At 55.8% G+C, this 22,949-nt stretch overlaps 1 protein-coding gene and 1 long non-coding RNA gene across 8 annotated transcripts in view; one reads left to right on the top strand and one right to left on the bottom strand.

Moving 5' to 3' along the window:
• ARNT2 (aryl hydrocarbon receptor nuclear translocator 2) overlaps window positions 1–22,089 on the bottom strand; it is a 101,148-nt gene extending 79,059 nt beyond the window's left edge. For 2 of the 6 annotated variants that reach the window (XM_016125789.2, XM_036231849.1), the window contains exons 1-2: window positions 20,261–20,406; window positions 17,765–18,040 (exon numbers count right to left, since the gene is read on the bottom strand). In XM_016125789.2, coding sequence (XP_015981275.2) covers window positions 17,765–17,867 — 103 coding nt within the window. In that variant the 5' untranslated portion in view covers window positions 17,868–18,040; window positions 20,261–20,406. Of the gene's footprint in view, window positions 1–9,085; window positions 9,196–9,551; window positions 9,680–17,613; window positions 17,648–17,764; window positions 18,041–20,260; window positions 20,432–21,963 lie in introns of those variants that run through there. The other 4 variants (XM_036231850.1, XM_036231851.1, XM_036231852.1 and 1 more) reach the window with 4 other exon arrangements.
• On the top strand, window positions 9,158–12,792 carry LOC118611394. 2 transcript variants are annotated; one of them, XR_004954321.1, is made up of 4 exons: window positions 9,158–9,273; window positions 10,136–11,165; window positions 11,442–11,526; window positions 11,822–12,792. It is a non-coding gene; the product is annotated as an uncharacterized LOC118611394 (long non-coding RNA). The 2 variants fall into 2 exon arrangements; XR_004954320.1 differs by lacking the exon at window positions 9,158–9,273 and having other exon boundaries at window positions 9,974–11,165.
• Window positions 22,090–22,949: the final 860 nt, after the last annotated feature.

Here is a 22,949-nt window from a genome sequence, read left to right as displayed (position 1 = left end):
CCGGGCCACATGGGACCCGCCCAAGCACGGGGGGGCAGTGTCTCGCACACCTCCAAACCCTAGCGCACAGGGCAGGCCTCGCTGTCAAAGGTGGCGCCTAATTTTACAGATGGGAAAGCAGAGGCCTCACCTGCACTGACCCCTAGCCACACAGAGTGGAAGCACCTGCCATGAACCGCTGTGGCAGATGGGACATTGCCACCCCGCTCAGTCCTCTGTGTCTTTGATGAAGGAGGAGAGGGGAGAGGGAGGAAAAGAGGGGTGGAAGGGAGGGTCTTTGGAAAACTTGGGAAAACTCGGCAAGTTTCTGCGGGCAAATTATGCAAAAAAAATAAAAACTCTGGTTTTTAAGTCACTGGGTCTTTCTTTATGAAATCACAGTGAAATGCAAACTTGTTTCTAAGTGGAACATAGGAGCACCAACAAATTAACTTCCTAAGATGAACACAAACCAGCACCAAAGAGCTGGTCACCCACTGACCACTGCCTGAATGAGGACCCGATGGCTCACTGCAGTGTGTCCCTGGCATTCCATGTGAGCCACTTAGCTGCAAAGCTGCCTAATCCACAGGTAGGAAAGTTAGTAATTAAACACTTCGACCCTCTACTGATCTTACTGAAGATGTGATGGTCCTACACAGCCGGATGGTAATTATTTTGTCAAATGAAGTTGACGTTTAGTTCAGGAAACGGTTAGCCTTACAGACCATCTTAAAAATCCCCTGGGGCCTGTGCTCAACATTGGTTCATGACCCGGGGACTCAAGAGCCCAGACCACTCACTCATTCGACGACGAACAGTTACCAACCACCGACCATGTGCCAGGCCTCGCTCAAGGTGCTAGGGACAGAGCAGTGGGAAAAAACACCAAGAAACCCTCAACTCCTCCGCCGGCGTGGAGCCAAGACACCTTAAACTCCGCGTGTCCAAAACCCAGCTCACAATCTCCCGGCCACCTCCACTGACTGCCCCGAAGCCCCAGACCCCGTCGGTGTTCTCCATCTCGGCACCGACCCCCGGTGGCTGACACCTGACACCGTGCCACCCCGCTTCACATCTCCCGCATCCGGCTGTGTCGCGGCCCCTCCCGCATCGCTCGGGGATCCAGGTCTCTCTCTGCGTCCGCAGCCCCCGGCGCCAGCCTCACCCGGCAGCCACAGAGGTCTTTCGGAAACCCACCCCCATCCCATCGCGGCCCTGCCCGGGACGCTTCAGGGGCGGCCCACTGCATCTGCAGACAAAGACCCCGTTCTCTCGCAGCACGCACTGGCGCGGTGTCCCACGCACGTGACTGTTTAACAAATGGCCGGCTCTGCACCCACACAGCGAGCCACGCCTGGCTCCGCGCACCGCCGTGCGCGCACAGTTGGCATACGATTAATATTTGTTTAATTAGGTGGATAAGCAATTAAAATAATTAATGTCTGTCTTGGGCCAATGAATGGAGAGTGGTACCATTCACTGCCACCGGGGCGCAGCAGGAGGAGGCTGTGCCGGAGGTGTGGCTTCGCAGAGTCTGGGACACGTGGGGAGGACGCTGACAGGCGGCTGGCCCGCCAAGGGGGCCTGCGGTTCGTGAGGCTGACGTCAGGCAAAGGCGCACGCTCTTGTCCGGAAACAGCAAGGCACCCAAACCAGCCCTTCCGCGTCCTTCCTCTGCCTGTGGTCAGGAGCTGCTGGGGTCTCTGCTGTCTTCTGCCTTCCGGCAGGCTGGCGGCCACCTGCACGAGGCTGTCCCAACGCCATCCGCGTCCCGCTGGCTGAAGGTGTATGCAGCCCCCTTCCACCCATGCTGCCTGCGCCCAGTGAGGCAGGCAGGTGGACAGCGGGCTCCTGGGCAAGGCCGGCTGAACCAAACCGGAAGTTTTCTAGTGTGAAATGATTTTAAAAAGAGAGAACGCAGCTGTGATTCTTGATCAAACTCATCCATCTCATTCTTTGGGGCACTTGCGATCCACCGAGCATATCAAACGATGGTGAATGATTCATTTTAAACTGCTGATGTGACAGAAATATCAACTTGTTCCAAAAATAATAATAAAACCCTTGCAGTTCTGTTAGCTCACGTTTAAATTAACTTCCGTCACAGGTATCATAATTATCTGAAAAGTACTATCTTGTTTTAAAAACCGCCGTGTTTTTCTCATACTAAAGTTTGGTCATGGGGTCAGGACCCCTTCATCCTCTGCAGCCACCCGCCCCTGTAAGCTCCTGGGTGCCGGTCCCAGTGATGGCTGGGCTGGGTGGCCCTGCATGGCGGGGGCTCCCTGTGTACTGGAAGATACTCAGTAGCCTTCGTTCCTCTACCCCCTACATGCCACTCTGCACCCCACTTTCCTGCCCACCCTGTACTGCGACAGCCAAGAGTCTCCAGACACTGCCAACTGCCCCGGGTGAGAAGCACTGTGTGGACACACCTGTGGCCCTCCGTGCCAGGTTCGCGGATGCTCTGCCACCCAGCTCCGGCGGAGGTCTCCCCAAAACAACAAAGAGAACACCTTTTGGGGAGAGACGCAATGAAAAACTGGGGCACGACTCCAGGCCTCCTGCTGCCTCTAGTCCAGAACGAAGCTCACATGTTAAGGTCCACAAGGGGCTGCCTCCCACCCCCTCGGTCACTGGCTGATTCCAGTGGCTTCCTCCTCAGCTGCTCTAAGGACAACTTGGCAGCAGCCCAGACACACACAGACAGGAAGTGGCCTTACTCACCAGGCCAGAGTGGGTCGCTCAGGGTCCCAAGGAGTGTCTGGCACCAAGTAGTCCTCCCCTCCTGTGGTCCTGCCCTAGCCCCCAGCTCTCGGCCCTCCATGCACCTGGCTCTGGGAGGCCCCAGGCCCGCACATCGAGCTTGGTTTCGGCCCCAGCCAAAAGCACTGGGCTCTGCTCCCAGACACAGCGTCCAGAGCCCTGCTTTGGCCACTGTGCCCAGGCAGAGGGGCCAGGGCCCCCGCGGCTGTCACGGGGTGTTTACAGTTGTGGAAGAGAAGAGGGATCTCTGGCTCAACCGTGTGTGAACATGCCCACCAGTCACTGAAACCCCCGACTCAGCCTCCGCAGCACAAAGGACCACCACGCCTGTCTAAGGCCGTGAGATGCGGGCTCGAAGGACGACTCGGCCCGTGCCAGGCTCTCTGAGCCCTGGGGACTGGCGAGCCAGGTGGGCTGCATGGAAACGTGTCCTCAATCGGTCCAAGGAGGATGTGCGGACAACAGACAGTGAGTGACTCAAGGTTCTGGGACAGTCTGTGGCGCCTGTGGTTGAAGAAGGGGTGAGGAGGACAGGGTGGGCAGAGGGAGAACAGTGGGTCATACAGAGCCCAGGCGGGCAGGGGAGAGGCCGTGGGGCCTGCCAAGGGCAGCGAGGAGAGTCAGGAGCTCATGCACTATACCCCCACGACACACTGGGACCCCGTGTTAGTCACCCTCCCTGGGCCTCTGGTTCACCTCTGCAGGTAGCAACAGGAAATAAAAACACAGAAACCCCTTTGACCGATTAAGTCTACTTCTGGGAAGTTCCATTAAGGGGGAAAAAAAATCATCTAATTATGTATTTACAAACAGGGATGTTCACTACGATGTCATGTAGAATTCTGACAAATGGAAAAGCACATTAATACAATGGCCCTGGCAGGACACGTCCTCGCGGATAATGAAGAAAAAGAAACAACAAAACAATATGTTCAGAACGTCCTTTTTTGTTTCGATATTTAAAACAGACAAATTTCCGTAACGACTGTGCAAAAATGTGAAGTTAGCCTTAGAACTATTTTAACATTTTCACATACTTCCCAAGTTTTCTGACAGTCGACATGTATCTTTTCTGTTGTGTTCAGGGGGAAGCGGCTATGGGGGAAGGAAGCCGAGTCCGCAGCAGGGGCCAGGAGACCCCAAGCTCTGTTGGGGGGCTCTCACAACCCAACCCAAGCAGAAAAGACACCCTGTGTTTCGCATAAGGCACAAACACAGGAGCCATCTACTTGTAAACACTTTTGCTTCTCTGATACATTTCATCTGGCAAAGAGTCCAACTGTTAAAAGTCTCAGAAGCCACAATCTCCACGCATCTGCAGGGGCCTCGGCCTCCTCAGTCAGAGCGTGACGTCTGACCGCATCCTTTGTACCGGATGCTGCCTTCTGATCAACTTCGGCCACCCTCCTAGGATGGCTGGACCAAACCCAGCCGGGAACTACCGAGCCACAGCCACAGTGGGACACTCAAACGGAAGGCAGCAAGGGCGGGGACCTCCGAGAGAGCCCTTGGGGGCAGTGAGAGTGGACAGGCCCTACCGCCCGCTGTCCTTCAGGCTGACCAGGCTGACCTGCCCGCCCTCTGGGGAGGACGGGGACATCTGAGTGTCTCCGAGGCTCCTTTACCTGTTAGACAGCCTCAAGGAACTGGTTGGGACATGGGTTATCCTGGCCGAATTTTCAGTTCGAAGTGAGCTCCCACAAACAAAAATCAGAATCTAAATGAGACGGCTCCGGCCTATTCTGTTTCCGAGAGCCACAAACACAGCGTTCACATGTTCTCTTGTCCAAGGCAGGCACTGAGAGGCAGCCACATGCCAAACTGTAACAGCCCCAGGGTCCTCCCGGTCACCGTCAGCACAGCTTCCTGGGTGCCTCATGCATGCAGGTGCCGGGACCAGTCCAGTGATGGACACACACCCTGCCCGCACGGGGCTTCTGGTCCTGTAGGAAACAGGCACCAGTCACTTAACCCCATGACTCGCCACATCATTCCAGGCGAGGGGAAGTGCTCCAATGCAGACGCCACCCTGTGGGGCCGGCAGCACTCACCACAGGGCCACTTTCTCCAGATAAAGGGATCCGGACAGGTCCCTGGTGGGTAAGAATGGCGGGTGAGGCGGAAGGAAAAGGGAAGTGGTCAGGTGCGGGCAGGGAGGGAAGAGGGGCACGTAACCCCTCCAAGAAGAGGCGCACAGCACAAGCCAGACCCTCAGGTTCGTCCAGTGGCCCGGCCCCATCAGCTCCCACCGGCTTCTGTCTGAGCAGCTCACCGCTCCCCAAAAGCACACTCGGAAGCTCTGCTGGTCACTCCTGTCTTACGTGACGTCTTTTACACACACGCACACCACGGAACGGAGCGGGTAATGCTTCTGGCAGAGATGCAGACATGATCTCACTGTGCACCTGAGTGAACCTCAGCGGAAACCAACACAAACGCTGGAATTGGAGGCCCTGTTTGGGCACTGAGGTGAGTTCGTCCACGCAACCTACTCTGTGATCTCACTGCCCCCCCAAGAAGCACCTGGAGAACCCGCTGAAGGCTGGGAGCACCCTTGCCATGTGTGTCTCCAGCCCAGCTCCCCGGGGTCCGCATGGCCACCGCCCCCGATGACAGCTGCGCCTCGCGGGCACTCGACTCAGCTGTCTAGCTGCAGCCACCCTGCCTTCCCATTACCACCAAGCACGCCAGTGTCAGGCCGGGAAGCTGCGGGCCACCCCAACTAACACTTCCTCCTCTCTCGGCACCCTCTCCTGAGCCCTTACCATGTCGTCCCGAAGGTTCCAACCCAAAACAAGAGCTGCTGCAGGGGCCCAGCAGGAGGCACCCTGCCCGACCGCAAGGAGGACAGGGGCATGACCGGCACCCCTGGACTGTCCAGCGCGGCATCTGGACTGCAGCCCCCGCTCCCCATGCACCAGCCCCTCGGGCCTCCCGCTTCCTCACGCTGCCGGCTCCTCCTGACCTCAGGGCCGTGGCGGGGGCTCTTCCCGCCTCTCCCCCTTCATTGCTAAGCCCACCTCCTCAAAGCGGCCTCTGCTCCTTCACACATCAGCCAACACGAACACCCCCGTGTTCCTGCCTTGCCCCTGCCCCCAGCTGCAGGCAGCACCCCGGCAGTGGCTGGGCTTCTCTCGCTCATCCCAGGACCGAGCTCGGTATCTGGCATGTAGTAGCTGCTCAATAAATCCTGGCTGAGGCGCAAACGGACCTCTTTCTCGGATGTCACTCCTTTCTTCTGGCAGAAGCCAAAGGCTCTTGGTTCTTCATCGGGCCCCCTGGCGCAGGCCATTAGGGGAAAACACACACAGTTTTGCTGAAAAGGAGACCTCTGGTTTCGATGCTCGTGGTCAGCCAGCAGCGCTGACTTCTTACTGTGCAGCACATCACTGATTCTAAATGCACGTTTGTTTTAAACTGCACCAAAACAGAGGCACGTTTTACAACTGACAGTATGACAGAGGTGAACCGACAGCAGTTTCTTTCCTAGGACAACATGAAACAAGGCCTTGCAATGTCCCTGAGAGGCGGGACCTCAGGGACCCGCGGGTCTGGGCGCTGCAGCTCCCCACAGGCAGTGCTGACGGCCGGCACAGCACGTGCCTCTGCAAAGCTGCACGCTCCTGGGGTCCCTATCTTCTGCCCGGGGACGACTAACGGCTCCCCAAACCTTCGCAAGTCTGCCCACACGACCTGACCTTGAAAAAACCCTTCCGGAATTCTCCATCGGCCAAGGGCTCGCGCTTCAGAAGGCTACCTCCCCCACAAGGCTTCCTCTGGGTTCCCAACATCGCACATCGTCAGTCGACGTTCATTCCATTCTGCTCCTTGTCACAAAATTAGTCACTGACGCCCGTGACGGACTCACCGTAGGTGAGCCCCACCATCTGCCTGCCACCCTGCGCCCCGCACAGTGCTCGGCACCCCAAAGATGCTCGAATGCGTTTGTTGAGGTGACCCAAACATCCCTCCACCTAAGGCAACTTACCTAGAGAACCTTCCTGTACTACACAACGAATTCCAAAGTAAAACGCCAAGAACCAGAAACCTGGAAGGCAAGAAAAAGTCTAATAATGGATTTCAGAAAAAGGTAGAAACTCTAAATCTCTTAGACCATACTTTTGAATTCCTTTAAAATATGCAAGCCTTGTTAATCTCTCCACAAATACTGTTTTCGGAAGTGTCCAGATAATGCACAATTCCCACCGGGCACTGGTCTGAATTTGCACCCGACCGCTCACACTTACAGTACAGAACACGAAGACAGCACACTGTCACCAAGGACACGGTCCCTCCCCAACTGTGCCATTTCAGCTGCAGACACCCTTTCATGCATACACTAATTCAAACCTTCACCATTTCATATAAATCAGAAATGCCTAAGTTTCACCCCAAAGGGAGGCAAAATAAATAATACGTATACATGGAACAGAAAACGCTAGGACTCCATTCTCTAGTCTAGAGGACAATGAGGTCCCTGGCCAAAGAACATCTGCCAAGGCGAGTCTCAGTGACCGCTGTACTTGGAAGTAGGGAAGGTGACAGGCCACGGGAAATGGGGCCCAGGACTCGTGACACAGGCGTGAGGACATCTGGGAGCCAACCCTTCTTTCTCCGGACCCCGTCTCTCCCAGGTAACTGGTAGGATCCTAACCTAAAACCCAAACAGGAGACCTCGAAGGCACGAACAGAGGTGTGAACCTGGCTTGTGTCACCTAAATGGCACAAGAGTGTGACGACTCCAACCTCCTGTGTCATCACCTAGGCCCAGAGTGCCCCCACTGCTCACCTCAGAGGAGTGAACCGCAGGTGAGCCTGGGGGTGTGTAGTAGCTAGCTGGATGGGGCCAGGGGGGTGGGAGGACGTGGGGTGGCAGGTGACAAGCTGTGGCTTTTCTACCCTGGGCACAGCCTAGCCACTGAAATAAATTTTGATGCCTCCCAGTCCATGTGCCTGTGTTTGCCAAGCTCTTATTCTCTGCAAGAAGACAACACTTGAGGAGAGGGCGAGGCAAGAGGAGGAGGAGGCGGCGTCCACGGAAGCATCACACGGTGGAGTCCGGTGACCAGCTCCACTGCTCTGACTGCAGCCAAACCTGAACTCTCTCTCGGGCTCGAACCTTTAGCTGTATCCATTGAGACTCTACCTTTTCTCCCAAAGAAAGGAGAGATTCAATGGGGCGAGAACAACATGGCCCACAGATCTGAGTGACACTGCAGGGACCAGTCCAGGAAAAGCGGATGTACGAGAGAAAAAAACATCACCTCAGGGACTTTCACCTGAGAAGTTCTCGCCAAGCTCAAGACCCCTGGTGCCTCTGCCAACAGAGAGAAGACACAAACGTCACCATCTGTCAATCAGGCCACGTGTTTACAAATAAAAACAAGCTCCTGCACGGCACCATTCAAGCCTCCCACATCCCAGGGTGCAGGCCTTTGTGGGCTCAGTACGACCAAGCTGGCAGCCGCCCCGCATTTATTCCGTAGCTCACGGGACAATGCAGTGGACAAAGCAGTTTTAAACGGCGACGGGATGGTGTACATTTGTGTATACGTATTATGTAAATCGCCGCTCAAATTTTAATCCTTTTGCCACTATGAACCTATACATATTGGACTAAAATATCTTCATTTCACCTCCTTTACTTTTTCTAACATCCTTTCAATCTATCGATTTGTTATTGACTTTCAAGGAGCTAAACAAATTGAAATTGCATCCTTCAGTCACAAGCAAACCGACAAGGGTGTGTTTCCAAACCAGCCGTGCTTTCACTCAGTGTCCTGGATGGGGAACCCCTAATTTGTTCTTGTAGGACCCCCTGGACACTCCTTCTGTGGAACTGCCCAGGCTCCTCAGCTCCTGTCTCCACGGCCTCCCCCTTAACTCTGATCTGGGCAGTGCCAAGGCCCAGCTGCTCCACTGCCCAGGGCGCTGTCGTTTCTCCTGTTCCCAGCACCTGAGGCATTTCAGCCCGGCCTCCCCACCTCAGGTCTCGCTCCCGCCTGTCCACTTGCCTAGACATGGCTGACAAGTTAATTCAGAGAAGAACAGAGATCATGTGACTTCTCTGTTCAGTCCCACTGAGGACTGTCTTCATGGGGGAGGGAGTGTCCTTCAGAGCCCTCTAGGGCCTGGCCACAGGCGGACACTCTGTGTGGAACCCGCCGACCCCTCACAGACACCGGCAGGCGCGGAGCGGGTCCGCCTGCACCCGGCCACCTTCCACCCCAGTCCCCGCCGCCCGCAGTCCCTTCCACCGATGGCTCCGCACGGTCCAGCCCTCCAGGTCCCCAAAGTCCCCTTGTCACCCGGCCCGGCCCCGAACGCCCCCCCTCACCGCCTCGGCTGGATGGGGTCCTTCGCTCGTCACTCTGACGACAATGACTGTGTGGGGAACGGGGCGTATTGGCCCCACCCCGCCCGCGCCGCGGCGCCGGCCCCGAGGGGTGCCGCGGACCTCGGGGGCTGCCCGCGCAGGCGCCCCTCGCGCCTCCACGCGGTGTCCCTGCTCCGGCCCCACAACAGGTGACCGCTCGCGCCCGCGCGCCGCGGCCTCTTCCCGCCCTGCGACTCTGCGGGACGCGCAGCTGTCACGGCCCTGCGCGCCCCGCGGTGCGGAGGCCGAGGGTGTCGCCGGGCCGGCGGAGACGCCCCGCGCGCGGAAGCCGCGCTGGGTCCTGGCTCCCGACCGTCCCTGGGCGGCGCCTCCCCGGTCCCGGCGCCGCGAGGCCACGGGCCGGGGCCCCGGGGAAAGAGTGCATCTGGGAACCCCGGGGGGCCCCCGCCCGGCCCCGGCCACTCACCCGGGGGGTTGGCGGCCGCCGGCGTGGCCATGTCGCCGGAGCAGCGGCGCAGGCCCGGGCGGGCGCGGCCGGCGCGCCACACAAAGGCCAGCAGCTCCGCGGCCCGCGCCGCCGCCTCCCCGCGTCCCGCCTTTGTCGCGCGCCGGGGGGCGCCGGCCGCGCCGTAGCACCGCGAGACTTGGGGCCGCGGGCAGCGGGCCCCCCACGCGGGGGGCCGGGGAGGGGCGGGGGCGCAGGTGCTGCGCGCGGCGGGGCGCGGCGCCCCCTCGCGCACGCGCCGGGCTGCTCGCCCTGCGAACCCCCGCGCGCGCTGAGCGTGGGCAGCAGGCGGCTGGTCGGGGTGCGCGGAGCGGAGCCTTCCAGTGGCACCCCGGGGCGCCCACCCACCCCCGGCAGGGGCACCCCCAGGCCGGGGCCGCCGCAGCGCGCGCTGAGGGACACCCCGTGGCCCAGCGCCGTGAGGAAGGCGCCCAGCTCTGCTTTCTCCGCGCCGTGCGGACTGTCACGCGTCGTTTGTTGCAAACACCTTCTTTACGCAAAACAATTGAGAAGTTAGAAAATATTAAAGAGTGCTTTATCTGCAGTTTACTAAGACCAGGTTGCGGAGAGCTCGGAGGGCCGTTTTTGTGCCAGACGCCAACATCCCTGTGAGAGACCACAGCAGTTGGGCAGGAAAGGTCACCCAGGTGGCAGCGCAGAAAGGGTAAGATGGCCCCTGACGTAGGCAAGTTTGCAAAAGCGTCAGCTCTGCATCCTTACAAAGAACCATTGGGGAGGTCGAGGAACAAAGCTTGGGACGTATTTTCAAATAACCATTGTCCTCAGGGACCATTTTTCATTATTGACCTGACTAATGAGGCCTTAATGATATTCATTTGTTTATCGATTGGGCAGACGGTGTGCCGTGTGCCATGCACAGAACTAGGTGTTAGGCAGACCAGGGAAAGAAAGCATGGAGCTCGACTCTCCCAGGGCTTCTGGTCTGGGGGTGAGGAAGGCAGAAGCGAAAAATAAGGTTTTGCACAGAGAAAGCACACAGCTGCCCTGGGCCATTGTGGCCACTGCTGAGTGAACAAGGGCAGTGACCCTCATGGTGGAGTGAACTAGGAAAATGAAAACTAGCTTTTGGAGACATGAGCAGGATGGGGAGAAGTGGAAAAAGACAGACATGAACCCTAAAGTATGCGTGCAACTGGCAGCAAGGCAGGCCAGGCCAGACAGGGATGAGAGACGGAGAGCCCCCCTGGGATATCAGCGGGCCCCGTCCTTGTATCAAGTGGACTGGCCCTGGTTTCCCCAACACGGAGCCAAATGAGAACTCGGCCTCTCTTCCACGTGCCCCCAAAGGCAACACACTCAAAAACCCACATGCACTTAATTAATACACAGTGGACTTGACTGGACATTTCCTGAGGAACCTGCAAGGATGCCAACTCACTCCACATCGAACAAGACAAAAGTCCACCAGAGACTCCCGCTCCAGGAGCAGCCCCCTTGTCCGCCCGGCTCCGCTCGGCAGTTGTCTGCTGGCCTGTGTGCAACAGTAACCAGCATCCGGGCACCCCTGCTGCCACCAAGCGCCTCCCATTTTCCAACTTTCCACGCCCCTTGGAAGTAAGTGAGTTCCTCTCCCTGGTGCTTACATATCAGCCATCACATGCGGCCCATTTGGGTATCGTCACCAAATTTATTTCGAAAAATCTTCGCTGAAAAATCAAATTGTAGTGAACACGACCATTATACATACATACGTACATGTGCGCGTGCACACACACACACACATTATTTAATTAAACATATTTGTTGACAAGGTTTACTTTCTTCCTGTGCTGTTGCCTCCTGCCCATTTTCCTAAATGTCACTCCTCCTTTTTGCATTTGTCCACTGCAGTAAAAGACGGGTGGCAGGTGGACGGCTGCTAGAGGCTGGGACACTTCCCAAAGGCCGCTTAGCGTCTGTCGTGCCGTGTTTTTTGGTAAGTAAGAAACACGTCTGAATTTTAACCTTGGAGGAGATGTTTCATCTTCCCCAATCTCTGGGGTAGAAAGGACCTTCGACATCATTCAATTCAGCCCCCAGAGTCTGCAGGTCTGGGGACAGAGGCTTATGGTAGAGAGGTGGCGTCCCCAAGGTCATGCAGCTCAATAGGCAGACGAGACTTGAAACTGGGTCACCCACAACACTGGGACTTGATGGCGGGAGTGGAGGTCGGGGTGCAAAGGGATGGAGGAGGGGGCGATCTGGGCCCTCGCCCTTTCTCTCGTCTCTAGGTGTGAAATAGGTAAATGCCCAGAAATGTCGACTGTGGACAAAAGACCCGCTCAGGTAAACAGTCTGCCGTGCAGCGTCAGCCACTGCTGAATACCGAGCAGCATCTACACCAGACCCTGGGCCCCCTGCTAATTATGAGACTTAGCAGACTGTGACCAGTTAACAGGCTCAGGAATTCCACTCAACCTTTAAACGACCCAGAACTCTTTTATATTCCAGAGGAGGCTATTGAATTTGAAGCTGAGATTTGCATTTAAAAAAAAAAAAAAATGAGCACAGACCCACTGGGCCCATAGCATGTGATTCCGGGTGCGGTGCTCCCAGGGAGGACCAGCATTAACAGCCACGGCACTAACAACACGGGCTGGCGGGCAGCGGCCACCTCGACCGGGTTTCGGACCTCTCCAGTGCAAGAGACAGGACTTCCATTGCATATCGTGTCATCATTAGAGGGGTTTTTATCTTCCCTTAACTTTAAGATGGACGATGCCGGGCATGGAAGCAGGAGGCGTGGGGGACAAATGAGAGGCCGCCATGGCCACAGGCTCTGTTTCTCTGTGTCTCTCTCGAACCTCTTTCCCTTCGCTGGAGAAAAAGGCACGTTGGTCTCTGTAATCCCGAGTGCCACCTCCTTATCTTTAATTCAACACAGGTGACAGCTCCCCCCACCCCCACACCCCGCCTCGCCTTTACTCTCAGAGTCACTGGCTTACATACATCGGAGACGGATGCAGTCTTGGTTCTACACACAAAGGCATCCACACGGGCCTTTGAGGCAGAAAGCATGGCTTCTTGGCTCTGTCACTCACTCTGGTGCCCCTGGAATTTCATTATGCCTTTCAAGTCTCACTTTCCCATCCATGAAATGGGGATGATGTGAAACACTGCGCTGAGTCGCAGTGAAGACTAAACTGAGCATGGTAATAGCTGGGCTCCTGGTCTCCACGCACTATAGAGACTTTGCAATGCTGAGGGAGGGGAGGGGAGAGGAGGGGAGGGAAGAGTGGGGAGGAGAGAGAGGGGAGGGAAGCAGGCAGTCTCACCACGCATCTGCCTTTCCAGGAAAGGTTTATCAAACAAGCTGGTGGGAAAGCCAAAAGCAGATGTGGCCCCAGTCTTGCAGGACTGAGGGATAAGACACACAGCCAGGCCCAATCGGTGTCTGGGCTGCTCATGGCCTCTATGTGGTTGGCTCGGGTTCTCACAGTCCCAGGGGTGAGGGGATGGGACGTGCCTGGGAGAGTCTGGACAAATGGCCGCCTGAGTGAAGATGAAGAGGCCTCAGGGAGCAGGACTGAACGAGCAAAGACTCGGAGACAGGGCCACACATCTTGGCCCTCAGCGCAAGGTCTCTCGAGGATGCCTGAAGGTCCACCAGCCAAAGGACCACGCTAGCCACCAGAGCGCAGACAAGCAGAGTCCGAGGCTCCCTTCCCCCCACCCGCCACCCCACCAGGTCCCACACCACCACCTGGACACCATCTGGAAGAGAGAAACGAGTGACCATACGACTCCTCGCCTGCGCTCAGCACTTGCTGAGTGCCAGATCATTCAAACATCATTATTTCACAGGCTCGCGCGTTTCTGATTCAGCCTCGTTGAGTGAAGAAATGCCACATGTGTGAAATGATGCAGTTTGAACAGCTCACCATATTCCTGTTTGTATTTATCCATTTTGGAAACCCTCCCTCACGAATGACAAAAATTTTTTCCCCCAGCAAACCAATATTCTCTGGACTTTCAGCAGTTAATGCTAACTACATGCCTTTGGTCTTTTCTTATGTTTACCTTAAAATGCCAGGCAAATGAATAGGGTCGGTTAATGATTCATCCCTCCCTCCAGCTGACATTCAGCATTCCCTAGGCATCCACCCCGGTTACTCTGACAGGACAGCTACAAGGAATCCATTATCCAACCAACTGGTCTGCAACCCCACTATCATTAGCATGCAAATTACCACAAATAAAGGGCAGGTGACAATGACTCCCCTTCCTGTAGGTCACACTGTTGGAGGGAAGTCAAGCATGTTTGTATTTAAGAACATTTATTTTGAAAACAGGCAGGCAAACTCACTAGGGGTTAGATTTGGGTCTTTCGGAATATCTACCCATTTCCGACAGGGTCCTAGAATTTGAGAGGTGAACTGTGAACACCCTCCAGTACGGAATTCAGAGGCAAACCTTTGGAAGTTCTAGTTCTCCCTGCTTTTCTCTTAGGTAGTCGGGGGCGGAGACAGAGCAGATGTGCACCATTTCGCTGCCATGGGTCCTCGAGGCAGGGGTTCCGGCTTGGAGGGTAGGGGAAGCATCACCATGACTCCACTGTCCCGGGGCAACACGTCACAGAAACACCACCTTCCCCAGCAGCAGGAAGGCCGGCCTTTCACAGAATTTGAATTTTCCACAAATCTCCCCTGGCTGCCTCTTGCCACCTCCCTGCAACATCCAGTCCCGACTTTGGTCCCGAGCTACACCTGCCTCTGTCAGTGATGCCGCTGCTGCCCACACCCTGCGAGTCCCCTCAGCCCTGGGGCGGCCTCTGTGCTCCTCACTCAGCGAGGCCTCGTCCTGCCCCTTCTTACCACCTGTGAATGGGGCCAGACTCCAGAAGGATCGCCAGCTCCCGGCCCAGCGGTTCTCTGTGCTACTGATTCACCTGCCACATGAGCCGAAAACCAGCCGCCAACTGAAAGCCAAGCCACACGAAGCCGAAGCCGAGCGGGCACGAGGGCACGCCGGTGCCACCGCCTGGCCTGCGCCCGCACACGCGCCCTCGCCCCAAAGTGCTCTCGCCTCAGCTGCTCACCGTCCAGAGCCCCAGTGTCTTCCAGCTCCCGATAAAAGGGGGGTGACCCCCCTCCGCCAGTACCAGGTTTACGATCTCCAGCTTCCTAGAAACCCGAAGTGGGAACACACGTCCCGTCCCGACCTGCCAGAAGGCGGGTCCCTCCCCGCCGTCCCATGGTCTTGATAAGACAGCGGTGAGACTGATAACCTGTCCCCAAGCGTGGGCTTCTCAATCTTCCGTATGATTCTAAGTCAAATCCCTTGTTACAGAGGAAAATCCATGTCGGGGTGAGGGATGGAGGAGAGGGGGGGCCTGGGTCTCCCTCACACCTCTGTTAGACGGTGAAACTGCACCACTGGGGGGGAATGAGCAAGAAATGCAGGGGACGGAGCACAGACCCTCGCGCGGTCTCCATTTCATCGCCTGAGCTTCTAGAATCGTGAGTTAAACTGAATGTTTGTTTATCAAGTCCTACTGGTCTTATGCTTGCACGGGAAAGTAAGACTGGTGATCCCAACAGTCCCTGTGACAAGCATTCTGCTCTCGTCCCTGGCACTTTGTTTGCGCAGCTCATGAGAATCTGGTCGCACGGCGGGCCACCCACTGGACGTTAGCATCCTAGCCGATGGGGACGCGGCCTAGACAGCATTGATATAAGCTGTCTTTGAAACTCTCACTTTTTTTCTCTTTTTCAAGGGCTGGGGACATTTCTAATCAGGAGTGTCCCCAACCACCCTGGTGTGGTCACTTCTGAAGCCCTGAACAGAAAGGCAGCCAGCTAAAGGGTACTGGGCTGAAAATGGGGTGCCCAGCTCAGAGCTCGTGGGGGGGGGAAAGGGGTGCGGCGGGGGGGGGGGGAAGCTAGCACAGAAACAGATAACTGTTTAATGCAGAATGTTCTAGAGACAGCAGCGGGAGGAGCTCTTATAAGAACCACTCTGTCTTCCACACAGTCTGTCACAGCCAGAGTCTGTCCGTGCCTTTTCTTTTTTGTGTGTTTGTGGTATATAAATCACTGCTGTGTTTTATAGCTGACGGTATCTATGAAACACATAAAATTCTCACTGTGCAGATGGGGAAACAGAGGCTCAGGGTGTCAGGCCGCACAACCTACCAAGGGGTAAGAGGTGGGGCCAAGGCCCTCAGCTGTGTCTGCCTGCACATCCCGCCTCTCCGCCAGTCTGTGTCGTACGCTCTGCTTTTGACCTGAGAGCGTCAACTCCGTCTGCCGTAAGGGCGGCCAAACGCAGAGAACGCACGCACAGACGTTTGGGTCCGTCCTGAGCACAAGTTACTCTGAGCCTCTCAAGCCAACAACCAGTGACCATGAGAGCGAGGAACCCACATTCCTGTGTTCTTTCTACTCAGGCGACCATTTGCAAATTGAAACGATGGGCTCTTCCTGTCTCTTTTAAGCGATAAGACCTGGGCCTCGGGTCTTTTACTAGAGTTTCTAAATGAAAATCAGATGTCATACAAACATGCAAGATAATAAAAATGTCTGTGTTAATTGAGTCGGGAAAAAAGTAATGGAATAAGAGGTGAATCTGAGTTCAAGGATGTCGTGGGAAAACATAGGCAGAATATTCGCTTCTTTTGTTCCCTGCAGTGTCCCCCAAAAACACTGTGACCCACATACGAGCACAGGTACCGTTGCTTCAGCTCAAATGGTGATGGGGAGGCTCACTACACAGCTCAAACGCCCTTTTTTATTGGCTTCCTGCCACTCGTAAATATAGTCAGTTATTCCAATAAAATCGCGCCTAAGCCACTTCTACCCAAAGGACAGCATTTCCCGCCCTTGGAGGGCATCTTGCCTCTTTGTCCCCGAACTCACTTCTACTGCTACTTTCTTATTTTGCTGAAAGCACAATGTACGATAAAGGCTATCAAACATGATTAGCCCGTTACATAATCACATCAAGCACAGAGAGTAGCATTTGACAATAGGAAATTGGGTAAACTAACGGAAATGGTTTCGGTCTCACACTTTATAATTAGACAAATGATAATAAAGGATAGCTTAGACGTGGCCATGCATTTACTACAATCGTTTCTAATTTATGAGGTTGGAGTCGCTGAGGCTGAAGAGCGCTTAAATTTACCCACATGTTCGAATGAGTCAAAAGTGCACGCGCACGTATTTGCCAATTTAGAGGCTTTTTTGTGACCTTCTGAGCTGCAGGTAGCTGCTCCTTCACTTTTCGCAGCCTTTAAGTGCTACTCTGAGAAGTTCTGCAAAGGAAAATCAGTGACCACACCTATTTCAAGCGCTCGGGACCCAAAAGGCGCATGGTGGACAGAAACCCCATGTTGAGTTTTCGGGGCTGAGTTTGTCTTGTATTTTTTTGGGGCCAGACTTTCCCCAGGAATGTCCATGGCGTCACCGCCGCCAGCATCTTCCCAACCGGCCTGAGTGCTCGATCATCACAGGCCATTCTCTTAAGGGGGGGAGGGGGAGGGGGCAGAAAATGTGACTCATCAGACGCTATGGCCGCGGCCCCCCAGAAGCTGACGGACACGAGACAGGACACACAGAGGACACGGACCCAGGTGCTGGCGTCACGCAACCCCACACCTAGCCCTGACTCGCCGTGCGACCCCCGCTTAACCCCTCCAAGCCCCGGCTTCCTCGTGTGTCAGGTGGGAACGACAACCCCTCGTTTCTGCACTGTCATGGGGATCAGTCGAGACAGTATGGGTGACACAGCGTCCGGCACGTGGTTAACCTCTCGGCCGGCGTTATCTAGCAAGAAGGAGGATGGGGAGGCCAGCAAGGGGCTAGAACGCTCGTGATTGGTTGAAGACCTAGCTGAGGGAGGGACACCGAGAGGCTCCGCATCGCAGCCCTTTTGAAGGGACACAGCTTCCCTGGGACACACCGCAGGGGACAAACTTCAGGACGGGCTCCCTTGCAGCTTCTGCCAGGGACCACGGGTGTCACTCAATGCCTAGAGCCTCATTCCATCTCGTTAGACTCGCCTCGGTTTGCTGTCTGATTACCTCTTAGACGTCCCCCCATCCTCTGGGTTCGGGGTTCCTCCCGACTCGCATGCTGATGGACACACGCCTTCAACGCTCGGATTTCCATTTCCTCTCGCCCTGCCCGGCCCGAAGTCGCACTTCTGCTCTCTGGCCTCCCCCAGTGCCTGACCTGCACTGTGTTTCCTTGGCCGGCTGTGCCACCTCTCACTGGGCAGTAAGCTTCTGGAAGGCAAGGGCTGCATCGCCATGGTTGTCCTGGAGCTCGAGGCCATGGCAGGGGTCTTTCCCCAAGTGGTGGTCACTTCCCCGGAGAAGCCCCGTCGCCAGCAGAGGGCGCTGCAGCTGCGATGCTGCTGGTAGGCTCCGCTACGCAGTGACAGTGACGGTCGCTTGGGTTTGGGGAAGACGCTGAAGGGCTGGGGGACAACCACTTCCTGCCCTGTGCCTGGAAAGGTGGAGAAAGAGATGGAAGAAAGATGAAAATGAACTAGGCAGGCGAGGAGGGTCACTTCATCAGGCGCAGAAACGTCTAATCACTACGTTGTACACTTGAAACTAATACAATATTGTACGTCAATGGCATTTTAAAAATTAAACAATTTAAAATAAATAAATAGGCAAGGAGAAAGAGGAGGAGAGTGAACTGAGCATCTGGGGGCCTGCTGGTTCTCGGGTGCCAGGAGCGTTTTAACAACCCCTCTAACTGGTCCGAACGCTTGCCCAGCTCTGAGACCCCCCACTCCAGGCGAAGGCGTGATAATGAGGGTTGTGTCCAGTTTATAACACCAGACAATGAACTTAAGAAAGATTGGAAAGAAGCTGGGCTTGCAAGGCAAGATGGCAGAGCGCCTGGTTCAGGACAATCCTGACTCTGCGAAGGACCGGCTGGCTCTGCGGACCTGGGTTGCGGAGAGGAGCCGACTAAAGGCCGCAGCAGCCCTCACTCACTCCTCCACGCTCCGCCATGAGCACACAGGGTCGGCAGCGCCTACACACCCAGCCTGATTCATTCACGCACTGAATCATCGTCTCGGGGGACGTCCATGATTTGAGCGTTCTGTGCACAAGAAAAGCCAAAGTCAGTCACCTCCTCAACTCCCAAGTTACTCGTGCTCTGGAGGGGAACACAGTCCGGCAAAGTATAATTCTGACGCCGTGGGATGAAGAACGGACGTGTGAAGACTAAGCGCTCGCTCCCTGAACCCAGAGGAAGAGCCACTCACCTGCCCAGTCAGGCCGGGCGAGCATTCATACAAACTGCATCGTTCGCTCACACGGAACCTCACAAGCTAAGATCCTCTCCATCCCACAGAGAAGGAACGGAAGCCCGGGGAGGGAAAACAACTCTTGTAAGGACACACAGTCCTTAAGGACAGGCCCAGGCTGGCATCCAGGGTTTCCGGATGATTCCAGTCCCTGCTCTCTGGGCAGTGGAACCTAGGCTCTTCTGTGCTTTGTGGCATCGATACTAAGAGAGAGCAAGTGGGACCATGCCAAGCCTTCCGATTTTGCTTCGAGGGATAGCACTCCACTGTTCGAGAGAGGATGGGACTTCTTTTTCTGAATTAAATCTACATTTTTCTTAAGTGATAAAAGAGTTTATGCAAACTAATATCCTTCTCTGCTCACTGGCCTCAGACGTGTGCCGGGTGAGACTGGACATGGCCTGCCCATGAGTTCCAACTTGAACCTTCGACCAGCTGCGTCACCTTGGGCCGCTCACATCAGCGAGCGCCCCCAAACCCTGAGATTTAATGACAGGCTCCCCCAGCCGGGCTCAGCAGACATCAGCACACAGAGGCGCGGCTTCCCAGCCTGCCAGATTTTTTACATCCCTCCTACGACCCCTGTGTTCTTCCTTATACTCTTCGTTCTTTTCTCATGGATTTCTCGAAATGGGCCAGCTCCGACCCGTCGCCCTCTCCGCTCCGGCCCCTGCCCACTGCCCGCTCCAGCTGTCCTGAGCAGAACCTTCCTGGCCTCCGTGTGCTGCCCGCTTCCTCACAGCTCCTGTTTCTCTTGTGCTGCCCGCCTCCCCACTCCTACGTGCGGGAGGATCCGGCACCACAAGACATGCATGAGATCAGGCCCGGGTCCGGTCCGTGTTTCATGCAAGAGCGACAGTCTGCAGGCCCGCTCCCAGATTCAAAGAGAAGATATCGACCCACGGAAGACGCCTGCGATCGGAAAATCCCCAGGAGTCTGCACAAAGAATGGAGGCCTAGCCCAGCCCTGCCTCTGGAAGCCTACGGTCTCTCCTTCCTTAGCTGCCGTGATGTTAGAGAAAGACATGCTTCGTACCCAAACCTCTGGGCAAAAGAGGCCAGGACAGAGTTTATGCTTCTGGGTCATGGAGAAAAGCTGCCAAAATGTGATTAAGCTTTTTGAGTTAGAACTTAATAAAAAATGCCTCTGCGATCTCGGTTTCCATGGTTGTCCAGTGAATAGAGAGAATACAATTATGGGAAACACAAAGGGCGGTTCAGAGCCCGGGAAGGACACGAGGCGTATTCCTTCTACTATCCGCGCCTGTGGCTTTATGCCGCAGACCGGCTCAGAAGTCTGGGAGATGCTGGCGGGAGCATGTTCCTCCCACATCCAGAGCAGGTTTGAAAGACAAGCCCTGGATCTTGAGGAAGCCGTGACTCCCCACCAGGGAGCTTACCACGGCTTCCAAGACAGTGGGCTTGGAGGAGAGGGAGGGCGAAGGTGCTCTCGCGGTCTCCAAGCTCCGAGCAGACCTCGTTCTCGGGGTCTCTGGCCCTGGGGAAGGTCCCACTGCTGTTTCTGTTTCTCTTCTTGGCTCTCCAGCTGGCACGCAGCTGTGGAGCAGGACCTGTGGTGGACGAGACGTGGGAGGTGGGTGGTAAAGGTCGCCGAGCCAGGTGGCCACGTGGAGTGGACGAGTGAAGAAGGCTGAGCTCCAGCCCCACCTGCTCCTTCCTTCCCCCCGGGCTGCCTCCCAGTCACTTCTCCCTTCCTGCACCTGCTTCACTTACGAATCCTGTCCCCTTGCCCTGAGATGACAGACAGATAGAGTTCCAAGCTATGTAACCTCTCCGTGCCTCAGTTCCCTCATCTGTAAGACAGGGGTGACGGGAGTAAGCACTGCAGTTTGTGAAGAGGACTAAGTAGCTTAATATGTGAAAAGCATCTTAACTGAGCTCTAGCTTGTCTCCGACTGTTTCTGTGACCCCTTCGCTTACATCTAAGAGTGTCCTCACTCTGTCACAGCCAGAAAGGGCCTCCGTCCCACACGCCCCACGCCCTGGTCCTTGCCATGGGTCCCCTTGACTCTGGCTGGGTTTCCTCACCTTCTAATAGCGTACAAGTTTTGCAGTTCCCACAGGGTCCTGCATCCAGCTGGATGGAATTAGCAGGTGGGTGCGGGTGGCCAGCCGTACACACGCATCGGCAGAGCCAGCGCCCCTGGCACCAACCCTGGGGGTACGGTGGGAGGTCGGCAGGTGGATTGGAGCCTCTTCCACCTCTTGCCACCAGCCCCAATCACCAAGACCGCCGTCTGCAAAGGGGCCAACAGGACAGAGGCAAAGCCGGCGGCGGCAGGGGGCAAAGCCCAGGACTGGACCTCATGAGACCCGGTCGCAGCTGCTCTGGGCAGCACTCATGGCCAGAGAGGCAGCAGACAGCATAGGGTCGTGAGCATCATGCATCCTGACAATGACCCACAGTGGTCACAACACACGCACCCAGATGTGTCGGGCGACAGGCCCTGGGTTGTACACCCAGAGGAGACAGAGCAGGGAAGCCACAGTTGGAGTGGCCCCTCTCTCCCCTCACTGGACGCATGCCCGCACTGTCCCAGGGGGTCCTCCCGGTGTGCTCACCCTGGCTGGGGGCTGTGACCACACCGTGGTCCTGTTCAGACTCCCAGAGCTGCTGCGTGCAGGACCAGGGGGTGGGGCCTGGGCCCGGTCACCCCCGTTCCCAGCAGCTGTTCTTGCTGTGTGCTGGTCCATGCGGGCGCCTGTAGTTTTCTGAGACTTTTCCTACCTGCCTGGTCTTCTGGGAGCAGCACCCCAGGGAGAGTTGGGTCATGAAGCCGGGGACGCCCTGTGTCTCTACCTGCCTGTCCACGGCTGTATGGCCCTTTTTAGTGACTCGCTTTCCTGGGTGGCGTTTCAGCTGTTGCTTTATTCTCCCCCACCTCCACTTTATCCCCTTGGGGGAATTCATCAGTTCTCCTGCGTTCCCAACCCTCATGTGACTCTGAGGCCCTGGATACCCCGCCTGTAGAAACCCCACGGCAGATGCTAGAAACTGGTCCACATGCCGACAGCTGCTCGAGACCTTGCCAGATTCAGATGAGTCTGACACTGGTAAGGTGGGTCCCCAAAGGCGTCCCACCTGGAAATCCTTCCTGGGCTGTCGTCGCAGCTGATGGCCGGGTTCCCGGGTTCACCTCACAGGTAAGTGACGGGACGGGAAGCGCAGTGAGCCATGTGGAGATGAGAGCCCTGACGTCTCAGCATCCCTCCCTGCTTCCTGGGGACGTGAGAGGTGAAAAGATCAGCATCACTGTGTCCTCTGGCACGAGTGTCCCGAAACCCTCACGAGGACCCTCCGAGGTGAGAAGCCGGCGGGAAATGCTGTGCTGTTCTCGCAGACCTTGCGATGCAATGAGAAATAACTGACCGTGTCTGAACAGCTCTACGTACACGTGATGCACGTCTGAGCAGGGGTGAGCGTTGGTATGTGTTTCTTAGGGCCCCCCTCCCAGAGTCGGGCCATGATTTCCAGGGTCTCATGAAGGAGAGAGGCAGTGGAGATGCTGTGTCCGGAAGCACGGGCTGTAGCTTCTATTCCTGGGCTATGCACAAGCAGCAGGTAGATAGATGGATGGATGGATGGATGGATGGATGGATGGATAGATAGATAGATAGATAGATAGATAGATAGATAGATAGATAGATAATAGATAGATAGACAGACAGACAGACAAATGCACGGAGGTAGAAATGAAGAGAGAAATGAAAAAACACCCATTAGTACGTTGGGGATGGGGCCGGAGGCAGAGCCAGGGGAGAGAGAGGGGAGAGGCAGGAAAGACCAAAAGAGAATTCAAACGAGCAGTTAAAATGGTGTCCTTGGTAACTGCAGTAAAATCTTATTCATGCAAACGGGTGTGTGTGTGTGTGTGTGTGTGTGTATACAGAGACAAACAAGAATGATGACAAAAAGGTAACGGTGATTCTCTCAGGTCATCTGATTTCAGGGACTTTCATTATTTTATACTGTTTTGTACTGTTTCATTTTTTTTTCTCTCCCAACAAACATGTATTATTTATTCAATCAGCGGGGGGTGGAGGGGAGAATCTAGTTTCACTGAGGAA

Source organism: Rousettus aegyptiacus, unplaced genomic scaffold (assembly GCF_014176215.1).
Source record: "Rousettus aegyptiacus isolate mRouAeg1 unplaced genomic scaffold, mRouAeg1.p scaffold_m13_p_14, whole genome shotgun sequence".
Lineage (NCBI taxonomy): Eukaryota > Metazoa > Chordata > Mammalia > Chiroptera > Pteropodidae > Rousettus > Rousettus aegyptiacus.
The sequence above is the reverse complement of the archived record's forward strand: the minus strand, read 5'-3'. Positions and strand labels throughout refer to the sequence as shown.